At 33.2% G+C, this 26,003-nt stretch overlaps 4 protein-coding genes across 6 annotated transcripts; 1 reads left to right on the forward strand and 3 right to left on the reverse strand.

The window, feature by feature from the left end:
* Window positions 1–2,586: 2,586 nt before the first annotated feature.
* Window positions 2,587–6,951, reverse strand: LOC145759389 (transmembrane protein 208-like). 3 transcript variants are annotated; one of them, XM_082573207.1, is made up of 6 exons: window positions 6,046–6,951; window positions 5,580–5,678; window positions 4,243–4,302; window positions 3,816–3,919; window positions 3,382–3,466; window positions 2,587–2,773 (listed from the first exon to the last, which is right to left on the reverse strand). In XM_082573207.1, exons 3-6 carry the CDS (start codon window positions 4,300–4,302, stop codon window positions 2,678–2,680), a joined length of 345 nt encoding a protein of 114 aa, XP_082429333.1. In that variant the 5' UTR covers window positions 5,580–5,678; window positions 6,046–6,951; the 3' UTR covers window positions 2,587–2,677. The 3 variants fall into 3 exon arrangements, 2 of the variants coding, with proteins under 2 accessions (XP_082429333.1, XP_082429334.1); XM_082573208.1 differs by having other exon boundaries at window positions 2,632–2,806; XR_014286525.1 differs by lacking the exons at window positions 2,587–2,773; window positions 3,382–3,466; window positions 3,816–3,919 and having other exon boundaries at window positions 4,293–4,302.
* A 230-nt stretch (window positions 6,952–7,181) lies between these two features.
* LOC145759388 (mediator of RNA polymerase II transcription subunit 17-like) lies at window positions 7,182–8,356 on the reverse strand. The gene has a single exon (XM_082573206.1). The coding sequence runs from the start codon at window positions 7,916–7,918 to the stop codon at window positions 7,307–7,309; it is 612 nt and encodes a 203-aa protein (XP_082429332.1). The 5' UTR covers window positions 7,919–8,356; the 3' UTR covers window positions 7,182–7,306.
* A 1,599-nt stretch (window positions 8,357–9,955) lies between these two features.
* LOC145759138 (solute carrier family 23 member 1-like) lies at window positions 9,956–22,566 on the forward strand. The gene is made up of 13 exons (XM_082572893.1): window positions 9,956–10,092; window positions 10,163–10,312; window positions 10,655–10,821; window positions 11,166–11,352; window positions 17,028–17,209; window positions 17,379–17,499; window positions 18,145–18,281; window positions 18,626–18,793; window positions 19,096–19,216; window positions 19,757–19,929; window positions 20,738–20,919; window positions 21,070–21,187; window positions 21,554–22,566. The coding sequence occupies exons 1-13, from the start codon at window positions 10,081–10,083 to the stop codon at window positions 21,621–21,623; spliced, it is 1,788 nt and encodes a 595-aa protein (XP_082429019.1). The 5' UTR covers window positions 9,956–10,080; the 3' UTR covers window positions 21,624–22,566.
* On the reverse strand, window positions 13,935–16,310 carry LOC145759518 (uncharacterized). Its single transcript, XM_082573357.1, has 2 exons — window positions 15,569–16,310; window positions 13,935–15,427 (listed from the first exon to the last, which is right to left on the reverse strand). Exons 1-2 carry the CDS (start codon window positions 16,308–16,310, stop codon window positions 13,935–13,937), a joined length of 2,235 nt encoding a protein of 744 aa, XP_082429483.1.
* Window positions 22,567–26,003: the final 3,437 nt, after the last annotated feature.

Raw genomic sequence — 26,003 nt, forward strand, 5'->3', positions numbered from 1 at the left:
CCCATATATGGCAAGCTTTAAATCTAGGAATTGCAACTCTACAATTTTTTTGTAATTTAGTAATTAACTGGGGCAATTTTAAAAATACAATTGGCTAACAATTTTAGTATGTGATTTATTGCTTAACATGCGTTGTTTGTCCAATTTCGGGATGTGACATTTGTAATTGATTGCCAAAAGCATGCTTTTAAGTTGTTTTCAATTTTAGGGAAAAATGAAATAAATTTAGGAACAGAATCATTAACGTGTTTTTTAAGTTTTTCAAAAAGTTGGCAATACTTGGTGTTGTCGGATAAAATGTCGTGATATGTTTTCTTGTCTGTAGGGAATGTGATCAAGAAAAACAAATCATAAAAATTGTTAAGTTAATAGAATGGAAGGTAATATGAACTATAAGTATACTAAGTCTTTGTATAATGCTAAAGGGTTTAAGACCCATCTTATGTAATCAAAATATCATTCAAAGCTTCAGACAACATATGTTCGTTAATCAAGCACGTTCATCACATTATCATCCAAAAGAATATACTTTACACTTACACAAAAAGGTTTATTTCACGTACACAACAAAAACTAGTTTCTAGGTTTTTAATAAATTACCAGTAAATTATCCTTATAAATATATAACTAAGAACTTACACAGCCAAAAAATGTTTTTTCAAATGAGATTTCAGTTCATATACTTTAAAAAGCAACACCAACCTTACCACATTCCTCCTAAAGTTGGACCATACAAAGTTACTTACCTATCCAGCTACTCTAACAATTTGCGTCACAAACTTAATTTAACTATGCAACTTCTCTTTAAACTAACAATGCAATATATTTTAATTTATCAAATTTTCTCTTTTATTTCTATTATGAACTAGTTTCAAACATTTATATTCACTTACCTTTTCTATCTAAACCCCCATTGGTTGATGGGTTGTTTAATATATTTGTGCATTGTATGTGATATACGTTTTGAAAGGCCATTCTGGAACGCTCCTTCTTTAGGTAGGTTTATTTAGTTGAGTCCTTTTATCACATGCAATTTATCGTGACCAGTTCGTGCTTTCCTACTAGAGGCATACTGGGTTATATTCAATGTAATTATTATTTTTTACACTGTAACTACCATTGACAGTGATAGAATTGCTTTACTATTATAAATCACGTCGCATTGTTGTAGTATTAATGGTATATCGTATTTATTATTTACTCTTATCAATGCGCAAAAAAAAAATTAAAAAACTACGTCACGTGACTTGTGGGTGAAAAAATTTATTCCTATTTGGAATTTTTTAAATTTATCTCAAAAACTACTTTAAACCTCGGCATCTCGAAAACTACCAATTTTAAAAATAACGGTATTCTCATGCAGGTTGAAAAAATTCCAACATAATTAAATATGGCCTTTGACCATAATCCCTTTAAGAATAGGCTTACCTCACTTACTAATATCAAACCCAAAAAATAAATACGTAAATTTAATTGCAATTTTTTTGTGGCACTTTTGATATTATATTAATCCGTTATAGTGCTGAGTATGTTATAGAAACTAGTTGATAGCCTGCCCTACAGTTGGGATTTTTATTGTCTTAATATAGTGGCAACTCTTAATTAAAAATTTGCCCGCGCACAACAAATGGCAATTTTGTAGACCCTCTAAACTAGACGGTATACAATTTGATATTAGTGCTATGTTGTCCGTGTGAGCTTTCTGAAAAACAATATTAAAAAAATACGGGTTGCGAGATGGTGCATGACCGTATGTAATTCGCGGAATGTGGAACGGGACGATTGTACTTTTTTGCCGGATAAATGATATTTTTATTTAAATGACTGAGGTATAATGCAGAATTGACTTCAATGCCAAGAAATAATGCAAAACAACCATAACGCGCAGGCGAAGATTAGAAAAGGGTATAAAAATTACGTCCTTAATCGCATTCACAGATTTTTTGTTTCGTGTTTGAGTACTACCCTTTCTAAGCGCCTTTTTTACGTTTTTTACCAATATTGTAAATAAGTTTACAGTTCTTTGACAAATATATTTATTTTTAAACTTATGTTCTCCAAGTCTTTTCCTATAATTAATAGATATCTAATGATAGTTTATTTTATAATAACTACAATAAATAAACCAGCAGCGTGGTGTGGTAGTAAGAACACTTGCTACACCACACATGAGGTTGTGGGTTCAATCCCCACTAATCTCATGCCGTAGCGCCCTTAAGTAAGGCGCCATAAACGGTATAAACTCCTGCTGAGCACTAAATCAGCAGTATAATTATCGGGCAATTAAACTGCGACAAGTAACTCGAGCCTGGGTCGGAGTAACTGATGTTACTCTATGTTTAAAGTCGCGCACAAAAAAATTATATAACCTTCCTAATTGTCTTTTATACTTTACAGTCCTTGCTAATTCTTCCTTGTACTCTCTTGTTAAATGAACAACCATTCCAAAAAAAACAGTTCTTTTTTATTGCACATTTTCACCACTTATTTAAAAAAAGCACTAGATTAGACTTATATATTGTACCATCAAAATACATTAGTTAACTTTTATATATTAATATAATTTTGCTTTAAAAAGTCCTATTATCATTTAAATCACAATTTTATAGTTGTATTTAAGTTAAACTCCTCTACTGTAAAATCCATTCAACTAACAAAATAAATTAATAAAAACATCCTAAAACCAGAAAAGGTTTAAAATCTTTTTTTTTTCCATCTTTTGCTTTTCGCTTAATTCTGGTGACGCTTGAAAAATCCATGGGGCCCCAGGAACCTGGAGTAAAAATTAATTTTTAGGGCATTGCACCTAAAATTGTGGTTTAATTAATTAATGCTTGCATGTCAAAACATATATTTATAATGTGGGTAGTGTGGTATATAGGTCATCGCATCGAACTACAATCCGAGGGGTTTAGGTTTAAGCCACACCATTTGTCCAACTAGAGGTGTAGTGGTAAGATCACTTGCTACACTACATGAGGTTGTAAGTTTAATCCCCACTGCTCTCATGCTGTAGCGCCTTTGAGTAAGGTGCTATAAACGGTATGAACTCCTGCTGACACAACACTTAATTAGCAGCATAATTATGGGGCAATTATAATCTATATAATATCCAAAACTGATAAAGGCAGCTCAAGACTGGGTCGGAGTAACTGAGGTTACTCTATGTTTAGGTCATGCAATCGACCTTCCCACATCGAGGATAAAAATATATTTAAACAAAAACACGTAACAGGATTAGGTAAATAAAAAACAGCCACTTTAGAATATAGTTATAGTAGTGTAGGTTTTAGGCATTTTAGTAAAAATATTTTAAAACACTTTGGCCTTCTAATTTTTATGCAAAAAATAATAAAATAAACTGTATATTTGAATACATACCACAAGCCAAATAAGCCATAAATACATTGATATACAGCTTAGAACTTGACATACAGCTGTAATAATAAGAATATCTTTTGCATGTCTAAAATATAATAGAAAACAATTATTATTGAAATTAAGAAAAACTTTTTTTTTATGTATCTTTATCCTCGTAAGGAAAGGTCGAATGCACAACCTAAACATAAAGTAACAGTTACCCCGACCCAGTCTCGAGTTGCCTATGGCAGTTTAGAATATTATAGATAATAATTGCCTGATAATTGAGCTGCTTATTAGGTGCTTGCTTAACAGGAATTCATATCGTTTATAGCGTCTTACTCAAAGGCGATACAGCATGAGAACACTAGAAATCTACCCAGGACCTCATGAAGTGTAGAAAGTGTTCTGACCACTATACCACACTGCTGAACTTGTTTAATTTCATTTCTTACTCTGCCATTCCTGAATCCATATTTAAATCCAATCCACTATTGACCATTGAACTCATTAATTTCATGCAAAGTGCATAAGTTACTGATGGAAAAATAAACATGCTCTGAAATTCAAAAAAACAAACATTTTTGTATTTATTTATTCTCGATTTGGAATGACCAATTTTCATGGCCAAAACATATAGTGAATTTGTTACCCTGACCCAGTCTTAGGTTGGCTTAAGTAGTTTTAAATATTATTATTTATATTTGCACAATAATTATTCTGCGTATTGTTTTTGAGCTTATCAGCGGTTTATACTCTTTACAACTCTATTTTAAAGGGCATTACAGTCTGAAGTGGTGGGCAAACCCAGGACATCCAGTAGTAAAGCCAAGTGTTTTAACAACTACACAACGCTGCCAGTGTTTTTAACAGTCTACTTACCATTTGACTCCACTGAAGATCATTATACTTCAATAAGATATGGAAAAATATAACTGGCATCTGTTACAACAATAAAAAATAAGAATAAGGTTTAATTTTTTTATATTTATTTAACCTTAATGAAGGAATGTTGACTTCACGACCTAAACATAGAAAAGTATCAGTGTCCCCAACCCAGTTTCGAGTTTCCATTATCAGTTTGGGATATTAAAGATAATAATTGCCTTACATTATGCTGCTGATTAAGTGTTGGCTTAGCGAGAGTTTAAAGTGCATTTCTCAGACAAAATAATATGAGAGTAGACCTCATGTAGTGAAGCCAAGTGTTTTGACCACAACACAATTTATCTGGTTAAATAAAGAATATATAAATAAAGGTATATAACAAATTTAGTGTGTATAAACTAAGGTGGGTGCCAAACTATGAATTAATTAACAAGGCAATTAACAAGGCGAAATTTAAGGTTAAATTTAACTTAAAAAAAAACATAGCGAACCTGTTACCTTCATTAAATTAAGCTTCCATTATTATTAGTCGTTATTTCTATATTTTTACAAGTAAACCATGCTAAGATAGGGATTTATACATTTGATATCTTTTATTGGGTTTAACTGTTCGTAATTTTTTTGCCGTTTTCGGGTTGAATTGTTGTAATTTTTAAACAGTGTATCTAACTGCCAACTGGCCATCATCATTAATGTCAATATGCCAGATCTAGAAACTATTTTAATCTATTTAGTGTATATAAACAAAGGTGGGTACCAAACTGTTAATTATTAATTAATCAAGGTGAAATTTGGGGTTAAAATTTAACTTTATAGCAAACCAGTTAACTTCATTAAATTAAGCTTTCATTAATATTAGTCGTTATTTCTATAAGTAAACCATGCTACGATAGGGATATATTTGATATCTTTCATTGGGTTTAACTGTTTGAAATTTTTGGGTTTAATTGTTGTTTTTAACAGTGTATGCAAATGCCAACTGGCCATCATCATTTATTCAATATGCCAGCTTTCGAAACTGGTTATAAACTTGCTTTGTTTAGTTTAAATATCAACTAAGATTAAAACGATTGTTCTTGTTATATATAATGGAGCTTAGTGGACTATGTCCAATTTCTTTATTTTTAACATAAAAAATATCTGCCACTTGTGGTGCATGGCTAAATTATCGCAGGCAAATACTATTTTAATTTGCAATCATATTATGACAAATAAAATGTAAATCTAATAATAGGTTTAAATTCTTTTATTATTATTATTTTTTTTAATATTGTTTTGTTACTTTTAAAAGAATATGACATATATACAAATGATCACAATTTTGTACTTACATTTTCAAAAATGATAACATATTTGTAAAAATTATAAGTTGTTTAATTTTCTTCTTTAATTTGTTTTGCTCCTTTAGTCCCTTGTTTACCTTTGGTTGGCTGTAAAATAATTAAAACAAATAATTACAGAACACTTTCTACACAACATGAGGTCCTAGGTTCGATCCCCGGTGATCTCATACTGTAGTGCCCTTAAGTAAGGCGCTAAAAACGGTATAAACTTCTCCTGAGCAAGCAAGCCTAATCAGCAACTTAATTATCAGGCAATTATAAGCTATATTATCTCAAACTGCCGCAGGCAACTCGAGACTGCAGTTGGGGTAACTGTTGTTAATCTATGTTTAGGTTGCGCATTCAACCTTCCCAGATCTAGGATATATCTATATACAAAAAAAAATTTCGAAAATTTCATGTTAAAAAATATTAACATTTCTACAAACTCAAAATTAGAATAAAAAAAACTTACTGGCATTTTGATATAAAAGTCTCTGAGATGGCTATTTTATAAATTCAAATTTCATTTAAAAATATATTTATTAAAAATTTATGAATATTCTGAAAGAGAAAAAAAATTATAAAAATGCACTGCATTCCATTCTCATTTTAGTCATAAAAAATTTTATGTTTTTAAAGGACAAATTGTACTAATTACACTAATCCTAATTTTAGGGTTTAATTTTGTAATTCGTTCAGTATAGATTCAAAACAGACGATTCAGTTAATTTTATAGCTACCCCTTGTAAAAAACAAATAATTTTAACAGCATTAATTTTACCAAAAAATGTAATTATTTTTTTAAGCAAGTCAATAAAGTTTCCATTTTATTTACAAAATGTCTTCCCGGTACATCAGATCATGAAACCTCCCTCCATTTTCCTCCAAGAGATAAAAATTTATCGTTATCAGTCCACTGTTTATTTTCAAACGAGTTAAGGTCATCACCTCTGGGTTGCTGGACATTAATTTCATATTTAATATTGTTATTGCTGTCCAAACTGCAGCACACAGAAACGTTTTTACTACCATTGGGTTCGGCGATTATTAAAGTCCCACGAATACGCAGGTTGTTATCGTTAACTACCCCACAATGCGGTGATAAATTCAACAAAGTCCATCCTAAGGTTTGAGCTAATGATTGAATGGTCAACAGTTGATGCATACAAATGCGAGACAAAAGATATTGGTAAATTTTTGAAGATTCTATCGGAAGTGTTAGTACCTTACCTTCTCGTTGTATCACTCTTATTTCATGGGGTTTTGCTGTTAGCAACATAACTGATTTATTATAGGATTCATACCCACTGTTCACAAGCATAACACGAACTGTAGTTTCGTACATGTTGGTGACAGTAGACCAATGAGCTTGCACATCTGGGTCGTTCATTGGCTATTTTAAGAACTCATTGGCTATTTTAAGAATAACTTTGTTCAAGCAATGCTGCACCTCATAATGTTTAGCCATTTTAATAAGCGGCTCTATAAACGAGATTTCACCCTGTTTTGTCGATTTTACCAAGTGTCTGGATGGACTACCCTGAACAGATGCCCGTCTTAAAAGGTTTGTTAAACTCAGTGCAGCATTTATAGGGTGTAGAGGCTCGATATTGAGACGTTTGGCATGGAATTTTAAAAGTAATTGCATAAGGGCATGTTTTAAGGTAAATATCGATGAGTTTTCAGTTGCAACACTCGTTGGATGTGAACTTTGACTATATAAAAGTTTAATTTCAAGTTGTCGATATCGTGTTTTCGATGACAATAAATGGCGACTTTAGTCCATATGCTTTATGCTGCACAGCTTCTTTTGTTAGCCTCGCAAATAACTCTTTGCAAAACAAAACATTTTGAGCATTGCATAACTTTCTGTGCCAATTTGGCTCGCTGCTTACAGTTTTTTTCAAGAAAAGATCAAAATTGTTCACTTTGCATGATTTTAAAGTTTTTGAAGATATGTCGATAGTAGAAACTAAAATGGTTGCAACTCCTTTTAAATCGGCACTAACGACAACCTGCAGAGGAGGCCGAAGAGAGGGAACCAGGTATATTATACTTTTTGTTGCTTCATCGATGTTGGAATCTTCATCAACATCATCATCTAGAGATTTTTTAATAACTTCGAAAGCACTCGAGTGCCAAAAATCCGAACCTGCTGATCTGTAACTTAAATCCCCTAAAATTTTATCCCCGACCCGTCTTACACGCCATCGCTGTCGAAGTTTAAGTAATTGTGAATAAAAGGTGTGCTGTGTGGATGCCTCAGATTTTGCCTTATTCAGTCGCATAGCCCCGTCAAGTAAAATATTAGAAGCCGCATTTAGACAACGGTTTTTGGTTAACATTTTGAGTCAGGGTTTAGTGGGAGTTTCTTGTTCATCGTTGGCTAAATCAAACATTAAATATTGTCCAGTATCACCGACTTCTTTTGGTTGATTGACCAATTTATTTTGAGAAATTGACATCACATCAACTAACACGTTCATTTCGATAAGCGCTCTTTGCAAATGTGTCGGAATATTTTTCCACGGCGATTGTTTTTCATCCAACATTTCTTTAGCTTTTTCTTCTTTAGGCTTTGTCTTCTAAAAAATCAATCCGATTTGCTAAGTCCGTTAAGCTTTGGGACATTGTTAGAGATTAAATAAAAGTCTCTTGGCCGCTGTAAGAAATTTCTTGAATCTTGTTTTCCGACAACGATTGCAGAGAGATTTTAACGCTGAGTGGATTCTCTTCCATCCTAATAGAATCCATTTTTGATCTTTTTTTTGTGTATATATATGTTTAAAATTTATACAACAATCTAATCTATTAAAAACATTAAATTTATTTTAAAAAAGTAAAAAAAATATTTTGGGATATAGAAAACTTAAAAAATAATATTTTACTATATCGCAAAACTCAAATTTTCTATGCCAGTGAAAACTTTTACAATAATTTAAACATCTTAACTAGTGATAGCTTTCTTAATTCTGGTAAAGTTTATGCCATTTTTTAAATCACTTGTGCAAAATATACCTGGTAAAACCCATGGGTGCAGCAATGTATATATATTCACAATTTTTAACCGAAGCAGTTTAATAGGGTATGAATATAAAATTTTTAATAGATTGGCCCATTTATAGAAATTATAATAGATTGGCCCATTGAAACTGCATTTTGCATTTATCTTATAGGGTTTGGTGACCATGCAGCCATACTATAATACACTATAACATTACAAGGAGCTCTATTAGTGTTGTCCACCAAGTTTACAAAATTGGTAGATTTCGCCAAGTTTAAAAAATGTGGAATTATAACCTAACCCTAATCTTTTTTTGTACATTCTGATTCCACATCAATTTTTTTTTTCTTTTTACAATTATTGAAGTACTACTCGTTTCAACCGGCGGACACCGCCTATAGAGATCCCATAACAATAAATGGTCTGACCGGCAGCGTGGTGTGGTGGTAAGAACAGTTGCTACACCACAGATGAGGTCGTGGGTTCAATGCGCCCTTGAGTAAGGCGCTATAAACGGTACAAACTCCTGCTGAGCCAGCACTTAATCAGCAGCATAATTATCAGGCAATTATAATCTATATTATCCCAGACTCACAGGCAACTCGAGGCTGGGTTGAAGTAACTGATTTTACTCTATGTTTAAGTCGCGCATTCGACTTATTGATTGTGTAATTTTTTCTTGTCGTGTTAACATAATGTGTATTGTATTTTTTTTACTTTCACTAATGCGTAAAAAAACTTAAATAAAAATGATATATTTAACAAATTGACAAAATGAAAATAAAAACAGCAGTTTTAAAAAAGTCTTTTTAGTCAATTGTGTGCTTTAACCACTACACCGCGCCACCGGTTAACTCGGCAGTTGTTTTGCATTTTATTATTTAATTTATTAATTTTACTAAATAAATTGTCCCATTAGTCATATTTAAAAAAAATTTGTGCACACAATATTTTTGAACAGCATTGCTTACTAAATATGTTTAAATTGGTGGTATAACTCCAATGAGTTTATGTTTTATTTTACAAATTTTTTTAAAACATTATTTTATTTTTTTTATAATTTTATTAATAAATTTAAATGCCTTTTTAATTTTTAAGGGCACAAATGGTAAAGAATTATTACCTCTATACCTTGGTTTACCAAGAAAAAAATACCTGCCTTTGCGTACAGGTTTTAAAATTTTTGTTTATTTGCACAAAACAAAAATATAAATAAGCCTAAAATATCGTTTTTTTACTGTCTAATTTTTGTTTAAGCCGCTAAATAAATAGTGCATTTTTTTCCATATTGCTAGGGCTCTTTAGCGACTTGACCCCAAATTTTGAAAGTGAATGCAGGCAACCATGTTATTTTTAGTTGACTATTTTACCTACGGGCATGATATTTATGATTTATTATATCGCGTATCGGGCCATGTATTTAAAATTGTATTATTGTTTCAAAAAATAGCTACAAGGTTAAATAATTTAAATTTTATTTAAGCTGAATAGGGAAATTAAGCAATGGAAAATGAGGTAATAAGGATATTATTGTTATATGTAGGCTAAAAAATAATTCCAATTATAAACAAGTGTCATTTTTAAGGATCGTGCTACAATAACTGTGCTTGAAACTGAACCGATAACACAAAATCGCAAAAGTAATGTTGATGCTAAAATTAACAAATCGAATGATCTTCTATATGGCTTAACAGATGTACCGCCCTGGTATTTATGTATTGTATTTGGCTTACAGGTATTCTAATATTAATTTTCTGTACAATTAACGTTTAACTATTTAAGTTATTTACCAAGGTTGATTTAAAAATATAAACGTTGTTTTATGTTCGAGTTAATTTTAAGGTTATTTAGTTTTTATTATCCGATAATTAATCTACAACTAGACTTTTGGGTAGGCAAGAGTTAGTACTGTGCCGTTCAAGGATGGTTAATCATGGATACAGAGGAAATCAAACCCAGACAGATTCCATGGATAGAAACCAAGTATTCCAACCATTAGACCAAGGCACTATTGTAACTAAGATTCTGGGTAGATTATTGAATATATATAAATAGTTTTACTGTTTTGTTACTTTAGCATTATCTACTAGCGCTTGGCGTAGTTGTTGGTGTGCCTCTTATAGTGTCGGATAAATTGTGCTTAAAAGACGATGTAAATGGTAACTTGGTTCGGGCAAATTTTATCTGCAGTATATTTTTCGTGTCGGGCGTATGCACAGTTCTGCAAACAACTATAGGAAATAGGTAAGTTGAGATAGATCACTTGTAGTATCGGCCCTGTAAATATGCATGCAGGCAAATATTTTGTTCAAAGGCCGTAAACTATAAGTAATCATTAAAATAGCTTACTAACGATAAGGCACGGTTCGTAAAATTTTAAAGCTTAACCACAGACCGTGGCATTTTTAATAAATAATTTTTCCAACAGAAATTTTTTACGCATCGTTAAAACGTTTCACTTAAATAAAGATAAGAAAAGGCATTTAGTTACTTTTTAAGTAAAGGATTTTTTAAACTTATGTTAGAGTCCAACGATGCGTAAACACATTGACAGGTGCTTAAACTTGATTTATCTTTCGCTATTGCAGGTTGCCCATAATGCAAGGAAGCTCATTTGCTTTTCTTGCGCCAACTTTGGTAATTCTATCCTTACCTCACAACACCTGTCCATTAGGCCCAATTCCTTCTTCAATAAACTCAACTATGTTGTTATATAGGGATATGGATGGCGAAACAGTAAGCGGTGATGAGTTATGGCAAAAAAGAATAAGAGAGGTGGCTTAAAGTTAGATTTTGTAAGATTTAAAGAGGGACTAAACTGAAAAATTTAAAACCTCAAATTAAGCCCGTTATAAATTAACAAACAACTAATTTTAACAACACTTTTTAACTTGGTATAGTTTAAATAAATAGCACTATTTTCAGTTTAGTTCCCCTTTAAGCCCATTGACACGTTTTAAAAGTAAACGTGTGGGATTTTTTGTTAATTTAAATGTTCTTGAATACTACCAAAAAACCTTATCGCTTATATTTTTTATTACGTTAGAAATGAACATGAACGAATACCTTATTCAAATAGAATAAAACAAAACATTATAAAACCGATATTAACAATATACTATAAAGTAACCAACCTAATAGTTAAAACCATACTAACCACAGAGAACATAATACTAAGTCCAAAAATTGTGATACTAACGAATTTAGTTTTACCAAAAACAGCGTGACACTTTAGTGAATGAAAGGCGATAAGAACGTCATATTAACTTAAACCAAAACATATTTTATACTCCCATTTATGAGTCATAAGTCCCCAATTATAATAAAAGAACAAGGAAAACACAAGCAATCCAATATAACATATTATGTGATAAGTAAAACTACGAAATTTGTGTCACGACTCCCCCTTTTAAAGAAATTTACACAAGTTAATTTCAAACAAAACACAAATAAGTACATACACAACAATACAGTTAATAAATTCGACTCATGTAATCCGCCCCAACATTTACAGACCCCTTTATATACTCGTACTTAATACGATAACTTTGTAAAAACATTGCCCATCGCATAACATGGTCATTTATAAATTTAGCACGCTCTATGTGAACCAAGGGCTGGTGGTCCAATTGCAAAGTAAATTCTACCCCATACAAATAATTTTTAAACTTTTTAATGGCCCAAATCACGGCCAAACATTCTCGTTCGATCGTCGAATACTTTGTCTCGGCGCTCGTAAGTTTCTTGCTCGCGTAACTCACTGGAAAATGCTGTCCTTCATGAATTTGAAGTAACACCGCACCGACACCTACGTTGGATGCATCGGTACGCAGTACAAACGGTTTTGCAATGTCAGGTAGTCTTAGTATCGGCTTGCACATAAGACTTTGTTTCAAAGAGTTGAACGCAACATTCTGCGATTCTTCCCATTTTACTATATTGGATTGACCTTTCTTTGTCAACTCGGTTAACGGTGCGGCTATTGCCGCGTAATTTGGTATAAAATTACGATAGTAACCAGTCAGTCCCAAAAATGCTCGCAGGTTCTTTTTTGTCGTCGGCCGTTCTGCTTCTTTCACCTTGCGAACGTTCTCTTCCTATAGTCCAATAAATCCCGTTTGAATACTGTGACCCAAAAATTCGATGCTGTTAGTCCCAATAACGCACTTTGACGGTTTCGCCGTTACGTTGCCTTGGCGTAATCGCTGAAACAGTTTCTTTAACGCCACTACATGCTCTTCCCAAGTTGCTGTGTGGACAATCAAGTCGTCAATGTAACTTTCTACATTCTCTAATCCGACTAACAGTTGTCTCATACCTCGTACAAACGTCGCCCCTGAATTTACCATTCCAAATGGCATTTTAAGAAATTCATAGGCGCCATCAGGCGTAACAAACGCTGTTTTGTAAACGTCACTTTTGTTCACCGGCACCTGCCAGTAACCCTTCGTTAAGTCCAATTTCGTGAAATATACATCTCCCGATAATTTACGAAATATTTCTTCCGCTGTCACCATAGGTTCAGGATCAAACACAGTCACTTTATTTAATTTCCTGAAGTCTATACAAATTCGATTCGTCCCGTCCTTCTTTTTGACAATAACCACCGGCGAAGCGAATGGCGATTCAGACCTCTGAATTACACCCATCTTCAGCATTTCGTCGATGTCTTCTTTTAATTCACCTCGTATTCCATATGGTACCGGATAAGGTTTAGACCTAATCGGAACATCCGATGTCAAATTTATTTTGTGCTCAACACAGTTCATTGTACCCGGCACATCGGTAAATACGTCACTAAATTCTCTTGCCACTCCAAACGCGGTTTCTTGCTGTGGCGCCGTAAGCTGCTCACCGAAAGTTAAATCGTTCACCGATTCCACACACTTTGGTGCTCTTAGCTCAAGTAATTGTTCGCCGTCTACAGTCTGTTCTTCCAGGTAATCTTGTCCTCCGATGACAGCTGAATCGGCTACGACACTTTGCTGCCAATCGTCTCCTTTAAAGGCATCTTCTCTGCTCAAATATTTTCGAAGCAGATTCACATAAAAAAGCTTTGTTTTTCCATTGATATCTAGTTTATAATCATTTGCTCCAACTTTTTCGGTTACTCGAAAAGGACCCTTCCACTGCATCAATAGTTTATTATTGTCAGTAGGTAACAACACGAGAACCAGATCGTTATTCTCGAATATTCTTCGCTTTGTTTTGCGATCAAAGTACTTTTTGTAACGCGTCTGCGCTTTCTCCATAGCCTCTCTCGCTATTTTCAAAGTATTATCGATGCGTTCTCTTAGCTCCATCACATATAAATAACTATTTCTAACTTCTGGCTCTGAAACAGTGTTGGTCCACATCTACTTTAAGATGTGCATTGGACCCCGCACCGTTCTGCCATACAGCAGTTCAAATGGTGAAAATCCGGTCGATTCTTGCGGCACCTCTCGATAGGCAAACAATAATGCGTTGATATAACGATGCCATTGATTTGGCTTCTCGCAACAAAGTCGCTTTAACATAGATTTTAACGTGCCGTTAAATCTTTCTACAAGTCCATTACACATGGGGTGATAAGGTGTACTTGACAAGTAACGAATTTTCAAAAGACGCTCTACTTCTTTCATGCATTCTGACACGAACTGGGTTCCCATGTCACTCAATAATTCCTCTGGTATGCCAAGCCTGCTATAAATATCTACTAAAGCTTCGGCAACATCTTCAGTAGAAATATTTCTCAGCGGCACCGCTTCAGGGTACCGTGTTGCGTAGTCCACAAGTGTTAAAATGTACCTGTGGCCTTTCTCACTGGGCGGGTATATCGGTCCTACCAAGTCTACTGCTACACGCTTAAACGGAACTTCAATTAAAGGCATTTTCTCCAGTGGCGCCTTCGTCACTTTCCCTTTATGAACTGTCTTTTGGCATATGTCACATGACCTGCAGAATCGCTTTATATCGTCACGCAACCCTGACCAATAAAAGTTTGACAAAATTCTATCGGTCGTCTTCTTAATTCCCATGTGGCCGCCCATAATACTTTCATGCGCTATCTCCATTGTTTTCATTCGTAAAGCTTTCGGCACAATTACTTGCTGAATCGGCTTGCCATTGTTTACGTTTGAATGCGTAAACGCTCGATATAAAACGCCCCCTTCTTCGTAAAACTTAACGGTTTGATCTCCTTTGATCTTTTCTTCCGTCATTCCGCGAAAATATTCCAACGAAGAATCTTCGCGTTGAGCTTGAACAAATTCTTCTTTGCTTGCTACTGGCCAGTTGCTACCGTATCCAACTTCTAGCGGTTTGCTGACCTTTTTCTTTGCCGTCTGCAGACGGGTCGCTACAGCACATGTTTGTCTCCAGTTTGGGTCTGGATCCTGAGGGTCTCTCGCGCCTTCTATGTTTCCTATTACTAGGTCGTAAAGCGAATCCTGTAAACACAATGCTTCAACTTCGCCCTGAAAATATGGGGTATCTACTGTTATCGTCGCTATCGGTGCTTTCTTGACCGATTTGTCAAGTAGATGAATATACCCAAACTTTTCAGACAGTTGGTTATGTCGCACGAATTTTTTCTTAACCACGACGCCTGTACATCCGGTATCGCGTAAAGTTTCTACTTTAACATCTCCAATCCGTCCAATAGAAATCGGTAGATTTTTATTTTTCTCGTAGCGTTGAATGCACACGCTACCAAACACGGGTCGCCTATCTCCATTAGGAAGCAACACATAATTCTGATCATTGATTTCTCCTTTGTTTCCTTGATCCTGAATCAAAGCTACAGCGCATTGTCGAGCAGTTGGTCTGCTTGGTGACGAACGTGCTCGGCAGTCCTTGGCAATGTGACCTACTTTGTCACAAATAAAACATTTCCTTACAATGCGGCGCTCAACTTTTGCTTTGCAATCAGCCGTTCGGTGACCGAACGATTTGCATAAGTAGCACTGCGGTTCGCTTGCCATGTTTACACTTTTTACGTCTTTCTAGCCAAGATTTCGGCCGTGGGCCACCAGAAATTGATCTGCTGCCTTCGCCAACAAATTTAGATTTTCCGGCGCTTGTTCTCTTAGATAAACGGATAGTTCCTTTGAACACGCTGCCACAAACTGTTCCTTTACTATAAGGTCACGAACACCTTCCCAAGTTTTCTCCGTTTGAGAAGTTTCCACCCATTTTTGCAAATAGTTTTGCAAACGAACTATAAATTGCTCCGAACTCTCACTAGTTTCGGGCTTTGCCTGTCGGAACTTTTTTCGGTAGCCATCTTCGGTCAAGTCATACCGCTTTAATAGCGCATTTTTCAATCGATCATAATTCACGGCGTCTTCATCGGCTAACCGTGAATACACGTCCAATGCTCTTCCCGTTAACAAAGCACTTAATGATAAGGCCCAATTTTCTTTCTTCCAATCACTGCTAGTAGCAAATCTCCCAAACCTTAACAAATAGCTATCTAGCTCATCTTTACCGTCCACAAACGATGGTAACTTAGGAATTCTTGCGCGGGTTTCTTTTCCGCCAGAACTACTCGCAGCCGCCTGAGCCAACTCCAGCTCCAATGCTTTCATCTTAAGCTGATATTCGCGGTCTGCAGCTTCTTTTGCCACGTTCCTTTCACGGGCCCTTTCCTCTCGTTCAACAGCTTGTTGCTGTTCGACATATTCCTTTAAACTGTTACCCTCCAGACCAAATGCTTTACCAGCTTCAATCAGTTTTTCCATTTCACTCATTTCGCAATAACTTTACAAGACTGTTCTCTTCTCTGAGTTTTCGCAGAAAAAGTAAACAACAATATCTCCCGGACGAGCCCCCAGATGTCACGTTTTAAAAGTAAACGTGTGGGATTTTTTGTTAATTTAAATGTTCTTGAATACTACCAGAAAACCTTATCGCTTATATTTTTTATTACGTTAGAAATGAACATGAACGAATACCTTATTCAAATAGAATAAAACAAAACATTAATAACCGATATTAACAATATACTATAAAGTAACCAACCTAATAGTTAAAACCATACTAACCACAGAGAACATAATACTAAGTCCAAAAATTGTGATACTAACGAATTTAGTTTTACCAAAAACAGCGTGACACTTTAGTGAATGAAAGGCGATAAGAACGTCATATTAACTTAAACCAAAACATATTTTATACTCCCATTTATGAGTCATAAGTCCCCAATTATAATAAAAGAACAAGGAAAACACAAGCAATCCAATATAACATATTATGTGATAAGTAAAACGACAAAATTTGTGTCACCCATGGTAAAGTTTTTTTTATTTGGAATAACAAGAACAATTTCTCAAAAACCAAAATTCTTATTGAAAATTAAATACATTTCTCATTTTAAGGAAATGAAAAATTCACATTTTTAATACAAAGCTGTTAAAAAAAACATTAGTAGGCTACAATATTGTTTTTCCCTAAATTATTCAAAATAGATTCAAGGCTCAATGGCAGTTGCAGCTGTACTTGAAGTAGTTTTAGGATTCTCAGGACTGATCGGTTGGTTGATGCGCTTTATAGGACCGTTAACAGTAATGCCAACTATTACCTTGATAGGACTGGACTTGTTTGAAATAGCTGCTGACAAAGCCGACGGGCAGTGGGGAATCGCATTTCTGTAAGAAATTTTTTTAAAAAAGTTTTTAAATGAAACAAATATTTTAAACAGGGCCCAGGTTTTAACTAACTTTTTATTTGGATTCTTTTAAAGAAATTATTTAGAAAGTCGTTCTAATTTTAACCAGGAATATTACTTATCTTTAGCTTAAAAGTTTATATCTTTACAGAGGAGCTGTGACGATGGTTGTGACGTCACAATACCTAAATAACAAAAAAATTTCCCTTCCCGCCTTCAACAGAAAATATGGATTTCACATCGTGCGCGTGGAATTTTTTAAAATGTTCCCGGTTAGCTGCAGAAAAATTAAATCATTTAATACCAGCGTAATGTAGGAGTAAACACACTTGCCACACCACATGACTTTGTGAGTTCAATCCCCTTTGTTCTCATGCTGTAGCGCCCTTAAGTAAGGTGCTATAAACCGTATGAACTTCTGCTAAGCCAGCACTCAATCAGTAGCACAATTTTCGGGAAGTTATAATCTATATATTCTTCAAACTGCTAAAGTCAACTCGAGTTTGAAAAAGTTTTACCACAGCCTCTGGTGCTAAGACAAAAACCAATCAGTTTTTTTGTTTACATTTTTATCCTCGGTGTGGCAAGGTCGATAGCTCGACCTAAACGTAGAGTAAAATCAGTTACTTCGACCCAGTCTCGAGTTGTCTTTAGCAGTTTTGGATACTATATAGATTATAATTCCCGGTAAAAAATGCTGCTGATCGAGTGCTGGCTCAGCGTGAGTTCAAACTGTTTATAGCGCATTACTCATAGGCGCTACAGCATGAGAGCAGTGGGGTTGAAACCACGACCTCATGGTGGTGTAGCAAGTGTTCATATCCCTACAACACTCGGCCGGTTTTAAAACCTTGAATAATATAATTTTAAGTAACTGATTATTCTTCATTAAATGTATTAAAGGTATTCTGTTACAGCTGTTTATAGCACTTGGTGTTTCTTGGTTTCTTTGTTTTATTTTGACCGTAACAAATGTAATACCAGATGATCCTAAACACGTGTTTTACGAAGCTCGGACTGATACCAAAATTGACATTTTGCAAAGCAGCCCGTGGTAAGAGAAGTTGTAACTTAATATGTTAAAACCGAAGATATGACCGTTATGTGTTTACGTATTATTTCATGAATTTCTATTTGACACTCTTTGTTCTTAATGTAAAAATGGCGCTTTTCAGTTAAACAAAACTTTTTTTGGTTTAAATTTTAGTTTGTTACATATCACAAATCATTGGTACTTTACGATTCAAAAATTTAATCGATGTACACACTTTAATACTATAAATAAATAAATGTTTTTGTTACATTACTTTTACGGATCATAGAGAACTATAAAAAACATAAATATCTCTTTAGTAAATAATTGTTATTTTTAAACGTTATCAAACTTTTCTAAACAAGGTTTCGTTTACCCTATCCTGGCCAGTGGGGTATGCCAAAAGTTACAATCGCAGGAGTATTCGGAATGTTTGCTGCCGTTATTGCGAGTACGGTGGAATCGATCGGGGACTACAGCGCATGCGCAACTTTGTGCAGAGCGCCACCACCACCAAGTCATGCGTTTAACAGGTAAGTTATATTTAAAATAACATGCACTAATAAAACTAAAAATAAAGTGGGCAAACCATAAACGGAGGATTTTTGTTACAATTTAATTTTATTATTTCAAGGAGACAACAATTAAAATTTGGGGCATAATTAAAAGTTAAAAGACATATTTCCTTTAAATAAAGTCAAATAAAAAATAAAACCTTAAATCCCAATATTAAGATTACGCTTGTTACAAGGGCTCATTCTCGAATGCTTTGCTCTGTTTAAAAAAATTTTTTCATAGTAATTTTTGACTTTTTTACTTGCAATATTTATTGCAGGGGTATAATGATGGAAGGTATGGGATGCATATTTGCCGGGTTGGTTGGTACGACATCGGGCACAACCTCGTTTAGTGCAAATATCGCAGCAATTGGAATAACAAAAGTAGCCAGCAGACGGGTGAGTTATAAAATTAGATACCGTAGCGCAAAACATTCTGTGTGCGACTCTCTTACAATGAACCGGTATTCCATACTATTGGATTGAGTTTTAAAGTTTAATAGAACTTAATTGTGTTAAAATTTAATAAACAGTGTTAACGCTAGGCAATCTTACCTAGTTTATAATATTAACTTTAAAGGTAACTCAAAACTTGGAACTATTGATTGCGATTATATGCCGTAAGAATGAGTGTATCCTTCTTACCGTAACTGTTAATAACGTATTCCAGTGCGGACATTGCCTTAAATTAAAAAGTACTGACGTAATTTTCTAGTTTTAACCTTATTTGTAAATGTAACTTTTCTGCTGGAAAGAGTTTGCTACGTTTTGTTTTTGCCACGTAACTATTATAGCAAAGTAACTAGGCGATTACTAAATTAGGAAGATCGTTTCATATTAAGTTGTTATTAAGTTTTACAAATTTTGACATTAAAGCTCATATTTTTACAAGTTAAATATAAACGGTACGACGTTTTTAGTCTCACAAATGAATTATAGGTTTTACAATCAGCTGGAATAATTTTTATCGTTCTTGGAACGTTTGGAAAATTTGGTGCAATATTTGTGACAATTCCTAACCCTGTGATAGCTGGAATATTTTTTGTTATGTTTTCAATGATAGCATCTATCGGACTTTCCAATCTTAAGGATGTAGATTTACGTTCTTCAAGGTGTAGTGATTCTGAATTTTTTTTTGTATATAGCTTTATTCTCAATATGGGAAGGTCGTATGTGCGATCTAAACATAGAGTAACATCAGTTACTCCGACCCAGTCTTAAGTTGCCTTTACCAGTTTCGGATATTATATAGATTATAATCGCCTGATGATTATGCTGCTAAGTAAGTTTCGGGTCAGCAGGAGTTTATACCGTTTATAGTGCTTACCCAAAGGCGCTACAGCATGGGAGGAGTGGGGAATAAACCCATGTCCTCATTTGGTGTAGCAAGTGTTCTTACCACTACACCACGCTGCCGGGTTTTATAAGAGCTTGGTTTCTTTTGATTATCTATAACGAGGGTATTAGGCCAAGTTTATTATAATATAGTAAAGGTTACATTTGTTACCTTGAGGTGTTAAATACTAATTAGATTATCATTCTGTAGAATGATTTTGGATTTGGAAAAGGTAAGTAATGTTAGCGTCTTGATTAGGGCCGCTGAAAGCTGTAAGGTTCAACATTAGGCTATGAGTTGTAATAAAACAAACTATAATTGTCGGATAGTGTGACGAACTAGCCATGGCGTCGGACTACAAACCGAAAGGTTTCGGGTTCGAGAAGCACTAACGTCACACTATTTGCCCTTGGGGTTTACGGATAGCTCGATTACGCCATAACAGCACACCATTTTCCAATAAAAATATAAAAAAGTTAAACTATAATTGCTTTTTAGTAGTAACTAGAACCCAAAAAGTAATAGGTAGTTATTTGAATATCGTCTACCATTGTGGATCTTATTAATTTTTTGAAATTTCTTAGAAACATCTTTATAATTGGGTTTACGTTATTCATGGGCATGTCGGTAGCCAACTGGACCAAATCACATGGAGGAGCAATTCAAACGGGGCTAAGTGAGCTGGATCAAGTTTTAACTGTGCTTTTAAGCTCAGCTATGCTTGTTGGTGGCTTGCTTGGAGCGTTTCTCGACAACACTTTGCCAGGTTTTAAATGTATTTGGTCGATAACAAGGAGAACGGTTGTAAAATTTATTGGATTTTTATTGAATAATTAAAATCTTCGTGTTATATTGATATTTGTAAAACTTTGTGGTTATTTTAACTTTTGTTGAACGGTTTACATTGACTTCTTAGGTACACCTGAGGAAAGGGGCATAATTGTTGGTCAAACCTCTGACAAAAATTACTTAAATGAAGCAGCTGTATCAGTAAAAGAAGCGTATGGTCTTCCTTTTTTCATAAGTTGCTGCAGGTAAGACATTCAAAATTTACAAGACTTTGTTGGTGCAAAAGGCATAAGTTCGTTTCTATTTTTATCATTTATTAACTAGGAGCAATTTAAAGCGGTTCGTTTTATAAAAATTTTGTAATGTTTATTAGAAAAAGGTGGCAAATAGGGTGTGTAGGCGTTTTAAAAAAAAACCCTTGTAAAATAAAGTGCGAGTAATATGCCATTGGTGCGGCTTTAACTAAAAGCCTTTAGTTTCTAACACAATACCATGGTCTATTTATCAATTTTCTTGATTATCTAAAAACTTTAGAAATATATATAAAATTGCCCTCTATAAACTTTATTCTAAAGTTAAACTAAAAATGTTGTTTCAATATTTTTTTTTAGTTTTTGCAATTATCTTCCTATATCGCCATTCTATGAAAGTACGATTGAAAAACAATTTAACAAACGATGATGTGTTTACTGGCTTATTAAAAACTTTGCGCTTAATCATAGTATAACCAATTAATAAAAGCTGGAAGAGTCCTTACCCTTTACCGCATTAAAATTACTTGAAGTAATGTATGAAAAAGATTCAAAACATAGTAAATATTGTAAAGGGAAACAAGGAACTTAAAATCGAAAGCAGAGATAATCAAACATATGACCTCATGTTGTAAATTGGACTGCTCTAACCACTACACCATGCCACCAGTCAGCGTGCTACCATTCGTCATATTCTTGCATCTCATTATTAAATTTATGAATTTTAACTTTATTGTCACATTGGGTAATTGGTCATATTCGGTTGCAACCCCTATTTAGTGTTTTTTCATACTATGCTGAAGTTACGAATATTAATAAACATTAGCATACATAGTGTAAAAAATGAAATATGGGTAAAATGTATGCGCAAGTATTTAATTAATTAGCAAAGAGATTTCTTTCCCGAGTCTGTGGAAATTACTTGTGCTGTAAAGTGGCGCACAGCTAAAGAAGAGTTATACAAAGTAAAAGTTATATTTAAAGCTGATTTTTTAAATTTGGTTCAAAATTGATTAGGAATAGACAGAAACTTACTGAAGAAGTCGTTTTAAATTAATCTACCAAACCTTATCGGGCTTTGGCTTGAATATATTAAACCGAGGTAGCAGACAACAAAGAGAATATCAATTTTAAACTCCTAATGCCACGTTGCATTTTGGATTTTTGCTGTGCAACAAATGATATTAGTTTATTATACTTTTTATTTTTGTTAAAAGACCTACTTTAATTTACTCTAACCACAAGCCTTTTTATATGTAAAAAAAGAAACATTGCTTGTTTTGTAATTTATTTTGTTTGATAATTTATTCTTAATATTTTTATTAAACTATAAAACATTTGTTAATTATTTATACTAGTAACAAAAATAAGAACTGGTTTTGTCAACTGTTAAAATTGTTTTCTTTAATATTAACATGTTCCATGTGGCCTTTTGTCTAGCGCAGTTTTTGTAGATGTATAAGTATAATATATAAAAAACAACATACAAAAATGCCTTATTTTGTTTCAACTTGAATTGCCAAAATTCGAACACAACATTTATTTAATATTTTTCATTTTGTTATTATTCCAGATCAAAGGAACATAATGGAACAGCGCTATTAAAATACCCTCCAAGGTAGTTTATAAAACCTTTAACATTACGGGTAGAAGTCATTGCCACCTTAAAAGAAATTTAAATATATTTCTAATATTAAAGTTTATTTGTTACTAACATTTTTTTTTAGTTTAAGAACTTTATTAAATACTTTTTTAAGAGTTTTTTAAACGCAATAAATTATTCTACCTGAAGTGTTATTTTATCGTGGTCTGGTTTGTTATTTGGAAATCCTCGATGCCATAAATCGCTTCTTGGAAGCCAAAAGTTACCGTTTTGAAGTCGAATTCCGCCTTTCTAAAATTAAAAGATAAAAATATCGAAAAAATAAAAGTTTTGTGTAAATATTTTTTACACAATTTTAATATTCTATTTTATAGAATTATAAAATATGTAAAGAAAATACTTCAAGCTTTGAAGCAAGCCAAATTTGAACCCAGATCCAACGACCATTTAAAGCAACATTCCAATTATCTTGAATGTAGTTGTAAAACAAGTGGTACTGTTCTTACGAGGCAATCTCAGCCAATTTTCCACCATGAAATTTACAGATAGCATGAGCCTGGGCCAAAGTAAAACCTTTCACTGGAGCAACCGTGTAGATCAACCTGTAGCACTTGTTATAGCTCACCACGCCTTTGCAATTTGTAGTTTCTAAACAAACGTAAAATAAACGTTTAATTTTAAGATATTGTTTGTGTATATTTTTTTATTCTTTGTGTATATTAATTATGACAGGGGGTAGAGCTTTAAAAATTAACAAGTCAAGTTTAAATTTAAAATATTTAACTTTACCTGAACGGCACTAAAAGTTATTTTGAAAAAAATACTTGAACTTAAATTACCACAATTGCCTCTCCCATGCACCAGTCCCAGACAAATCAAAGAAATTACGATAATAACTTTTAAGAACATTTTTCTCACAATATCTTCTGAATTAAAACGAATTTGGAATATTGCACAACTTAATTATCACTTTTTGGCAGAAGCGCAAAGTAAGTGATCAAGTATACACTGCTTACCTTGTTATATAGCTTTACCCTGAGTCATTATCGATTTTTGAATTAACTATCGGAAGCTTTACTCATTAAGGGGGGTTTGAAATTTCGATATCAAATGAAAATTTTCTATTCACACAGCCTAATTTTAATAAAACGAATTGTGTTTTTAATGAAATATGTGCAAAAAAGTAGGCGAAAATATATAATTAATTAGCAATGAAAGTGTTCGCTCCTAAGTTCGCGGAAATGAGTTTGTATTAAGAACTGGCACAGCGAAAGAAAATAAAGTTAAACAAAGTAAAATTTATTTTAAAAGCTGATTAATTATCCAGTTTTGATCAGTATTGAAGTAGATTTCCATTTTCTATTTAAATTTATTGGGGGTAGTAAGAAACTTACGGAAGAAGTCGTTATAAATTAATCTATCAAACCTTATTAGGCTTTGTGCTTGAATATATCAAACCGATGTAGCTGACAAAATAAAGAAAATTAATTTAAAATTTTTAATACCACGTTGCGTTTCGGATTTTTGCTTCGCCACGTAGCATTACAGTTTTGTAAGCTTTTCATTGGTTGAAAGACTTTTCTTTTTTTAGTATCACTACAGGCATTTTTCTTTATTTACAGAAAAAGGGCAAAAAACGACTTGGGTGGAGCTCTGCGTTTTTCGCCTAAGTATTTTAATAGTACAGGCTAGTTGTAAGTATTAAGTAACCGAAATAAATAAAATCTCACTTCTATAAGTGCATAAGTCTTGAATAAAAACATTATTTTATTGGGCCACGTTGTTTGTTATGTAATTTGTTTTGCTGTTTGAATAATGCTTAATAAAATTACAAAAATTTTGAACTTTTGTTACATGTTTGAAAAATGAAATACTAAATTACGTAATAGTTAAATTACGTATTTAAATTTTCTATTTAAACAGCCTCTTTTAATAAAACGAATTGTGTTTTTATTAAAATATGGACAAAAAATATGCGCAAATATATAAATTAATCGGCAACAAAAGTGTTCGCCCCTAAGCTCACGGAAATGAGTTTGTATTGTGAACTGGCATTGCAAAAAAAATGAAGTTCAACAAAGTAAAATGTATAAGCTGATTAATTATTCAGTTTTGTTCAAAATTGAAGCAGATTTTCATTTTCTATTCTAAATTAATTAAGGATAGTCAGAAACTTACGGAAGAAGTCGTTATAAATTAATCTATCAAACCTTATCGGGCTTTGTGCTTGAATATATCAAACCGGGGTAGCTGACAACAGAAAGAATATTAATTATAAATTCTTAATACAACGTTAGGTTTTGGATTTTGGTTTTGCCACGTAGCGTTATGGTTTTGTAAGCTTTTCATTGGTTAAGAGACCTTTTTTTTAGTCTCACTACAAGTCTTTGTTATAAGCAGGAAAAAGGCAAAAGCCAATATGGGTAGCGCTAGGCGTTTTTTTGTTTAAAAATTTTATAAGCACAGGCTAGTTGAATTATTAATCAAACAAAGTAAAATAATTTCCACTGTTATAAGTGCATCAAGAATTGAATAAAATTGTTATTTTATTCGGCATCGTTTTCGGTTTTCAATTATTGCTTAATAATATTATAAAAATTTAGAACTTTTGTTACGTGTTTGTTCTAGTATTATAAATATTTAAATGCTTTTTGTATAGCAAAACGATTTTTATCCTTACGTCAAAACCTAAAACACAATCTGATGCAAATAATATATTCAAAATATCCCTAAAACTTTTAAATTAATTTAAAGGAGATACTAAATAACGTATTATTTAAATTACAAATTTAAGTTTTCTATTCACACTTCCTATCTTAATTAAGACGGATAAAATTTCAACAAAAGTGTTTGCCACTTAGCTTACGGAAATGAGTTTTTATTGTGTACTGGCACAACAAAAAAAAAGTTAAACAAAATGAAATTGATTTTTAAACCTGATTAATTAACCAGTTTTGATTAAAATTGAATTGAATTTTTCATATCTTTTCCAAATTGATTAAGGGTAGTCGGAAACGTGCTTAAATATATCAGACCGGGGTAGCTGACAACATAAAGATAATTAATTATAAATTCTTAATGTCACGTTGGGTGTTAAACTTTTGCTGCTCTACGTGGGCTATCGAGTTAGTTTAGTCCCTTTTTTTGATTGGGAGACCTAACCTAGTTTAGCTTTATTACAAGCTTTAACCTTTTTTACGCAGAAAA

Source organism: Corella eumyota, chromosome 7 (assembly GCF_963082875.1).
Source record: "Corella eumyota chromosome 7, kaCorEumy4.1, whole genome shotgun sequence".
NCBI lineage: Eukaryota > Metazoa > Chordata > Ascidiacea > Phlebobranchia > Corellidae > Corella > Corella eumyota.

Excerpts from the sequence above, each read along its gene's own strand:
- LOC145759389 (XM_082573207.1), bottom strand. The coding sequence starts at position 4,302 with ATGCCAGTTATATTTTTCCATATCTTATTGAAGTATAATGATCTTCAG. Across the intron at positions 3,467-3,815 it reads ATGGATTCAGGAATGGCAGA|ACATGCAAAAGATATTCTTA; the intron begins GTAAGAAATGAA and ends ATTATATTTTAG. Across the intron at positions 2,774-3,381 it reads TATGGCTTATTTGGCTTGTG|GTTCCTGGGGCCCCATGGAT; the intron begins GTATGTATTCAA and ends TTTTTACTCCAG.
- LOC145759388 (XM_082573206.1), bottom strand. The coding sequence starts at position 7,918 with ATGTTAACCAAAAACCGTTGTCTAAATGCGGCTTCTAATATTTTACTT.
- LOC145759138 (XM_082572893.1), top strand. Across the intron at positions 17,210-17,378 it reads CAGTGGGGAATCGCATTTCT|AGGAGCTGTGACGATGGTTG; the intron begins GTAAGAAATTTT and ends ATATCTTTACAG. Across the intron at positions 21,188-21,553 it reads TTTTTCATAAGTTGCTGCAG|TTTTTGCAATTATCTTCCTA; the intron begins GTAAGACATTCA and ends ATTTTTTTTTAG.
- LOC145759518 (XM_082573357.1), bottom strand. The coding sequence starts at position 16,310 with ATGAGTGAAATGGAAAAACTGATTGAAGCTGGTAAAGCATTTGGTCTG. Across the intron at positions 15,428-15,568 it reads GGCCCACGGCCGAAATCTTG|GTCACATTGCCAAGGACTGC; the intron begins GCTAGAAAGACG and ends GTGACAAAGTAG.